The sequence below is a fragment of the Rhinatrema bivittatum genome, chromosome 4 (genome assembly GCF_901001135.1).
Source record: "Rhinatrema bivittatum chromosome 4, aRhiBiv1.1, whole genome shotgun sequence".
Lineage (NCBI taxonomy): Eukaryota > Metazoa > Chordata > Amphibia > Gymnophiona > Rhinatrematidae > Rhinatrema > Rhinatrema bivittatum.
The window spans coordinates 484,328,457-484,336,992 of record NC_042618.1 but is presented as its reverse complement, the minus strand read 5'-3'; the positions used below and the strand labels follow the sequence as shown (position 1 = coordinate 484,336,992).

The 8,536-nt window shown below is 51.0% G+C and overlaps 1 protein-coding gene across 1 annotated transcript in view; it reads left to right on the top strand.

Moving 5' to 3' along the window:
* Positions 1-440: 440 nt before the first annotated feature.
* The window catches only part of ANKS1B (ankyrin repeat and sterile alpha motif domain containing 1B), a 591,267-nt gene continuing 583,171 nt past the window's right edge, over positions 441-8,536 (top strand). The window contains exons 1-2 of the mRNA XM_029597376.1: positions 441-721; positions 5,738-5,818. Coding sequence (XP_029453236.1) covers positions 585-721; positions 5,738-5,818 — 218 coding nt within the window. The 5' untranslated portion in view covers positions 441-584. The remainder of the gene's footprint in view (positions 722-5,737; positions 5,819-8,536) is intronic.

The following is an 8,536-nucleotide window of genomic DNA, read 5'->3' as shown; positions in this document are numbered from 1 at the left end:
AATAAAAGTCTATCTTTGCGGATCAGTTGTCTGGGCCTCCTTACTGACTAAAAAGAGACGGTTACATTCAGAGGGCAGTAATGATTAAATCCTGTCATTTTTCCAGCCACGTCCCATCAAATGCAATGAATATTGAGCTTATAGATTTTATGTTTTGAATCTGTATATCTGTTCTGCAGTTTTGCTCTGAAGCCTGATTGAGGTTTTTGGGGTCTAAGAGCTGTTACCAGGGTGGTGCCTGATTATGATTTTGGAAGAAGTCCTTGTTTGTGTTGTGGCAACTTATTTTGTTTTTTGCCTTTTTTCCCCCCTTGCACCTGTGATTCAATCTCTGGGCCTCCTCAGCATGGTCCTTTCATCAGCAGGGGCTGGCACGATGGAGGCAGCTTAGAGCCCCGGGGGTGCGTGGCAGTGCCCCGGGGGTGCGTGGCTTCGGTTCCTCCTCCTCCTCCTCTGCCTGCGATTCCTGGGCGGCGCATGCGCACTGAGCCGCAGGATGCATTTTCTTTGCAGGCAGCAGCTCATGGGCGTTGTGCACGGAGCGGGCGCTTCTCCCGGGGAGTGAGGAGGCCCCCGCACCGGCGATGGGGAAGGAGCACGAGCTGCTGGAAGCCGCCCGCACGGGCAACGTGACCCTGGTGGAGAAACTGTTCTGCGGCAAGCGAGGCGGGGGCCTGGCCGGCAGCGCCTCCTCCAGCCTCCCCCTGGCCAGTTTCCTGAGGTAAGGAGCGGCTTCCCGGGCATCCCCCCCCCAGCCCTGCCTGCTGAGGACAGAGGTGCAGCCTCTGCAGATTCTGCACGCGGGAGGATGCCCTGGGCTTTACAATCCAGGAGCTGCCTTTCCGTTATTCCTAATCCTGAGGGCTGCTGCTCTGTGAAATTCAAGTCTGCAAGGCAGAGCCCCTCTCTTTCCTGCTGGGGCAGGCTGGATATCTCTGAATCCTCTCCCATGTGCACTGCGGGCCTAAGGGAACTGTTGTCCCCTCTTTAAAGCCCGGGGTGCAGAGGGCAGAGCAGTGAATTTGGCAGGATGTGTGGCTGGGGACGGGGAGCTGGGCTCAGGAGTCTCCTGAGCCTGCTGCAGGAAGTTTGATCTGCCTGTAGTGCATGGTAGCCCCAGATGTTAATGGTAAGCAGATGCTGCTTAGTGCTGGGACAAGACTCAGAAACCTTCTGCAGTAAAATACTCCCTCCCAGTGCTAGTCTTTTATTTTAACTTTAACACACACAAACAAACTTTTCAGGTTTTAATGTATTTATGTAACTCCATCTCCAGAGAACCAGGCTGAGCCAGTCCTGCTTTTGCCCCATTGCATGCAGGGACTAGTAGTCTTGCTTCTCTTAAGGCCTGCAATAGGGAAATCAGAACTACAACTCCCTGCATGCAATGGGGCAAGAGCAGGACTGTCCGAGCTGTCTGCTGGAACATGTCTACTTATAAGGGTCCCTGTTTGTTGCTGTCATTCAATTAAAACATTTGAATTTCACCTCATTAATCTTGTCTCCAGCAGTTCGGGTTTGTCTTACTGTCCTTTACTCCCCTGTACAATACAAGTGATCCAGCTGAGCTGCCTGTGCTAAATGACACTTTGGCAATGCATGCCGATGAAGGTAATGCAAGGTGCTGGCATGTTATAAAATGCATCACGACAGGGGAATGGAGGGTAAAGAAGTCTTAGGAAGCTAAGAAGCCAATATTAAGAGTGTAAATTTGGAAATCCCGCTGAGCTGACTGGCCTGAGCTAGCTGGCTACCTTTTATCCAGCGAAAGATTTATCAGCTTGGGATTGTTCTGGGGCAGATGGGCAGATAAACCTCAGTTTTCGGTGTTATTAACTTAAAATAGATGGATAACTAGGACTGCTGAAGAGCTGTACTAAAGTTAGCTGATTTTCAGTGGTGTACCCACACTGTTGAATATTCCTGTGAAGTTGGCCAGAGAAGATTATCTGACTAACTTTGTTGGCTGGACCACAGCTGAATATTGACCTCCAAAAGTTGATGAGATGGCAAGAAAAGTGTTTTGCTAGCACTGGTTCTGTATAACAGGCCTGGGATTATCAAGGCTTTTCTTCCATTCCAAATCTATGCTAAAAGCTTTGGAGTATCAGGTTGAAGACATCTTAGACTAGAATATTAGAGGTGAAGGTAACACTTTTAAAATTTTTGCACTGCAACAAAATATTGATGGATCAGGAGGCAATGGACTAGAATTTGGACAGATGCCATTTCATCATCAACAACAATGCCATGATGTGCAATACTGACAGCAGCAGAATCACTGCAGTATCCCTCCATAGCATCATCACTGCACCGCTCCTGCACCATCAGCAGCAACATCAAACCATAGTGCTACTCCACTAACATCATCACTGCACCGCTCCTGCACCGTCAGCAGCAACATCAAACCATAGTGCTACTCCACTAACATCGTCACTGCACCGCTCCTGCACCGTCAGCAGCAACATCAAACCATAGTGCTGCTCCACTAACATCGTCACTGCACCGCTGCTGCACCGTCAGCAGCAACATCAAACCATAGTGCTGCTCCACTAACATCGTCACTGCACCGCTCCTGCACCGTCAGCAGCAACATCAAACCATAGTGCTGCTCCACTAACATCGTCACTGCACTGTTAACAGCATTGTCAAACATAGTGCTATTCCACTACCACTGTCAAACTGCACTGCTGCTGTACTGTCAGCAGCATTGTCAAACCATAGTGCTACTCCATACCATCGTCACTGCACTGCTCCTGCACCGTCAGCAGCAACATCAAACCATAGTGCTACTCCATACCATCGTCACTGCACTGTTAACAGCATTGTCAAACATAGTGCTACTCCACTACCACTGTCAAACTGCACTGCTGCTGTACTGTCAGCAGCATTGTCAAACCATAGTGCTACTCCATACCATCGTCACTGCACTGTTAACAGCATTGTCAAACATAGTGCTACTCCACTACCACTGTCAAACTGCACTGCTGCTGTACTGTCAGCAGCATTGTCAAACCATAGTGCTACTCTGCTACCTCGTCACTGCACTGCTCCTGCACCGTCAGCAGCAACATCAAACCATAGTGCTACTCCACTAACATCGTCACTGCACCGCTCCTGCACCGTCAGCAGCAACATCAAACCATAGTGCTACTCCATACCATCGTCACTGCACTGTTAACAGCATTGTCAAACATAGTGCTATTCCACTACCACTGTCAAACTGCACTGCTGCTGTACTGTCAGCAGCATTGTCAAACCATAGTGCTACTCCATACCATCGTCACTGCACTGTTAACAGCATTGTCAAACATAGTGCTATTCCACTACCACTGTCAAACTGCACTGCTGCTGTACTGTCAGCAGCAACATCAAACCATAGTGCTACTCCATACCATCGTCACTGCACTGTTAACAGCATTGTCAAACATAGTGCTATTCCACTACCACTGTCAAACTGCACTGCTGCTGTACTGTCAGCAGCATTGTCAAACCATAGTGCTACTCCTTACCATCGTCACTGCACTGCTCCTGCACCGTCAGCAGCAACATCAAACCATAGTGCTACTCCATACCATCGTCACTGCACTGTTAACAGCATTGTCAAACATAGTGCTATTCCACTACCACTGTCAAACTGCACTGCTGCTGTACTGTCAGCAGCATTGTCAAACCATAGTGCTACTCTGCTACCTCGTCACTGCATGGCTACTGCACTGTCAGTGGCATTGTCAAACCACAGTGTAGCAGCAGTTGCTACTACCCTTAACCGAAGGCTTGGGGGTAGATTGCACGTTGTAGCAGCTACTACTACCCTTAACCGAAGGCTTGGGGGTAGATTGCACGTTGTAGCAGCTACTACTACCCTTAACCGAAGGCTTGGGGGTAGATTGCACGTTGTAGCAGCTACTACTACCCTTAACCGAAGGCTTGGGGTAGATTGCAGCAGCTGCTACTACTCTTAAGAGAAAAGTTGGGGTAGATTGCACATTGCAGCAGCTGTTACTTCCCTTAACAGAAGGCTTGGGGGTGGCCTGCATGGAGCGGCAGCTGCTATTACCCAAAACCACTTGTTGGCAGAGTAGATGGTCCACATTGGTTATTATCTGCTGTGTTTCGCTGTTCCTGCACTACCATGGTCGCACTGCAGTGCACTGAACCTCCGCCACCATCCAGGGCTGCGCTTGGCGGGGGAGGGGAGGGGAGGGGCGATCGGGGTGACATTGCAGGCCCCAGACTGTGAGGGCCCCACCGTAGCTGTTCCCCCAGTTTTCTGGTTTTTTATTGCCCTGCTGACATCCCTTCCCAGGAGCACTGGGCCACCTTTGTCCTTGGGTGCAGGGCCTCCCTCTTCTCTGCTCCTCTCCCAGAAATACTGAAGCTTATTCCAGACATCTCCCTGCCTCCCCTTTACCTCAGCTCTGCAACGTCTTGCAGGATCCCTCCTTCCACTCAACTCAGGCTTTGCTTCTCTTTGCCCCTCTTGCTACAGTCACTGCCAGCTGCAAGGCCATCCTGACCTGACAGCAGAAACAGCCCTAGCTCAGCGGGGAGCTCAGACACTGGAAATAAGCACATGCACACACATGCAGCACACATGCACACGCAGCGCACACACACGCAGCGCACATACACACACACATGCACACGCAGCGCACACACATGCAGCGCGCACACGCACACACATGCAGCATATACACGCAGCACACACACGCAGCGCGCACACACATGCAGCATATACACGCAGCGCACACACACACGCAGCGCACACACACATGCAGCATATACACGCAGCGCGCACACACACATGCAGCATATACACGCAGCGCACACACGCAGCGCGCACACACACATGCAGCATATTCACGCAGCGCACACACGCAGCGCACACACATGCAGCATATACACGCAGCGCACACGCAGCGCGCACACACATGCAGCATATACACGCAGTGCACACACACATGCAGCATATACACGCAGCGCACACACGCAGCGCGCACACACACATGCAGCATATACACGCAGCGCACACACACACGCACCCATACACACGCAGCACACACAGACGCAGCACACACACGTGCGGCGCACACACGCACATAGACACATGCAGCACGCACGTACACACACACGTGCGGCACGCACACACGTGCAGCACGTACACACACACACACACACACACACACACATGCGGCACACACACACACACACATGCAGCACGCACCACACACAGGAGTCATCAGTGCGAGGCCTAGAAGATGGAGGAAAGCGAAGCTCTCTAGTCCTGACTTGGGGATCCAATGGGAAGAAGGTGTTTTTGGTTGATTGGAGCTCGGGGGGCTCTTGCAGAGCAGCGAGAGGGAGGAAATAGAGGCTTCAGCAGAGGTGGGAAACAGAAGAGGGGAGTGAGGGTGGAGAGGAGGAGGAGAGTGGGGGGTGGTGGGTGCAGCCCAGGTGAGTGCAGTGCAGCATTACCTCGCCCAGTACATCCCAGCTCTGACCAGTGCAGTCCCCCGTTTCATCTTTCTCCAGAAGGATGAGCAGCGAGCATCACCCAAGCAAGCAGGTGGTTGGATTAAATCTGGCGCTGCTCACCCACTTTCCAGGCGCACAGGGTCCCAGAGGGTACTCAGCTTCCAGGGCTTGGCGCTGACGGTGCTCCCCGTCGTCAGCAGGGTTCCTGCCATGTCCTGGTCCTGCTATAAACTGAATCCTTGTTTGTGTGTTTTTGCAGCATCTGGCGAGGTCCCAGCATAAACTGCACAGACTCATCGGGTTACACCGCGTTACACCACGCTGCGCTGAACGGACACAAGTAAGTGAGCTCTTATACCAGGAGAGGGGCGGCTGACCAGGCTGCGCTGAACGGACACAAGTAAGTGAGCTCTTATACCAGGAGAGGGGCAGCTGACCAGGCTGCGCTGAACGGACACAAGTAAGTGAGCTCTTATACGCGTCCCAGCGCTCGGGAGGGGTGTGCAGGTGACCAGGAGGAGGCAGCCCGGCTCTCACAGGAAGGAGGGGTCTCACCTGCTACCTTTCTTCCTTAAATTGGGAAGTTGGGGGAATCGATTGCATACAAAGTTATTCTATTTAATTTGGGAGGTGGGAGGTTGAGAGATTGCCCTACTTGTTGGCTTTCTATGTACTTAGATGTTTGCTTAGCGGGCTGTATGCTGGATAGAGCTGGTTAATGCTGTAAACGTACCTGTATCAGGGTTTACATGCGAGCGTAATCTGCACGGAAATATTGTCACAGCTGCTGTTGAACGCGCCACATCCAAGCTTGCATTGACTTTTTGGCCCTGGGATTTGGTGTGCTGGCCTCTCCCAGTGCGTATACAGGGCAGCTTGCTGGGAGTACTGGGGCTCTAATGGATGTTTTTATCGGGTTTGGCCTTCTCTTTGCTTCTATTCTTTGGGGGACCTTTGCTATAAATGGCGCTGCATTTGTCACAGTGTTTGGTGAGTGAGCCTGGCTGGCGCTGACCCGGGGAGTGGGTGTCTGAGTGCTGCAGCTGACTCGGGAGCTGGCTGGGAGAGTCACAGGGGTGTAAAAAGTTATCCGTCGCTACCCAGCGATATTCATCACGGCACGCGGCTCAATTCTAGCTGCATAAGTTGGGGAATTTGAAAACAAATTGGCCGTAGAGGCAAAAACTCACAGTAAAAACCTTTTTAAATATATCCGAAGCAGAAAGAATGTGAGGGAGTCAGTTGGACCGTTAGATGATCGAGGGGTTAAAGGGGCACCATCGCGGAAAGATTAAATGAATGAGGTATGACAGATAAGACGCCATCCTCCTCTAAACTAACAACTAAGAGAGAAAGTAAGAAACGCGCCGCCGCTCCCGAACCTCCAGTCAGGGAGGGAGCCGCGTCCTTGCTGACGCCTGGGAGGCCGGCCATTTCAGCCCTTAACTTCGACCCTGTTCAGTGGCGCCGCGCCCCACAGGGGCCTGCCCCTTAGTGCGCCCCTTTGTGCTCTCCTATCTACCTAAACTCTCAGCGACTACCACCAAGCTTCTCTACACCGGACTTCCAATCCAGCAAACCGCATAATCATCGCCTCCATCTTGCTTCCTGACTACGCATCTTCCTCTGCCTGCTCAGCAATTACTGTATGCACTACACCTACTATTTATCCTGTATACAAACTATTCACACATTGTATGCTAATTTACCTATTATCTCTACCTGTATACAAACTCAGCATTTAATGTACAGCTTTATCTTACCTTGGCACCTTAGCCCCTTCACCCCCTTGCTCTATCCAAGGTGCTCTAATACCCACCCCTCTAAACACCCTTCCCCCCCCAACGCCCCATTGCCACCATACTGTGACCCTTACCCATCCTCGTTGCACCCTTACACTCCTGCCATGACAAGCTACTTAAGCTCCCCAATCCCATGCATTCATTTCCCCCACCGCAGACCACTTCGCCCCCCCCCCTCCTTTCAATATGCTCCCGTCCATCACAAGTCCCTTATACCTATCCTCATCTCCCCACTCACCCAATTTATAGGACTTTCAGCCCTCTCCATAATTTTCTTCAATGCTCAATCTATCTCCAAAAAAACCATTATCCTCGACGACTTACTATCTGACTGTAAACCAGACGTATGTGCCATCACAGAAACCTGGCCCTACTCCAGCAACTCCCTAACCACATCTACGACATCTACAGCACCCCTAGACCCAAGAAACGAGGCGGAGGTCTCCTCCTAGCAGTTAAAAAGCGCTTAAACCTTAAGCCTATCAACATTGAACCCCCCCCCCCCCCCAAGCTTGAGATAGGGCTCTACAAATCTCAAGAGATACAAATATGCCTCGTCTATGCTCCCCCTAACCTTCTAGAGCTAAACCCTTCCCCCCTCATCAAATTTATCAATGACAACATCAATATCGATCTCCCCACCATCATTCTAGGAGATTTTAACCTCCATGTCGACACCCTACCCCTCTCCTCATCTTGCGAAGCCTTTCTAAGCTCTCTCGATGCCATTGGCTACAAGCAAATTATCACCTCCCCTACCCACAAAGCAGGCCATACGTTGGACCTGTTATTCATTAACTCTCTCATTAACTCTCCCAACACCCCCACATGCACTCCAGTTCCCTGGTCCGACCACACTCTCATCAAAACCTCCCTCTCCATTAAGACACCCATAACACACTATCCAGACACCAACACTATAACCTTCAGAAAATCCTGCCCAAGCGAGGATCTTAGCTCTGCCCTGTCCAAAGCCCTATCCAATTTCAACTGCTCCAATCCTGATGATGCTATAAATTCCTGGAGCGCCCTCACCCTGGAAATTGCAAACAAATTATGCCCCATCACCACACGTAACCTTAACTCTTCTACCAAAAATCAAAAACCATGGTACACGTCTGACCTAAAACACTTGAAAAACAGTCTCAGACAAAAGGAAAGAGCCTGGCGTAAAGACCCATCGCCATATAAGACATCCTCATTCAAATCAGCACTACACCAATATAGAACCTCCACCCTCAATGTCAAATGAGACT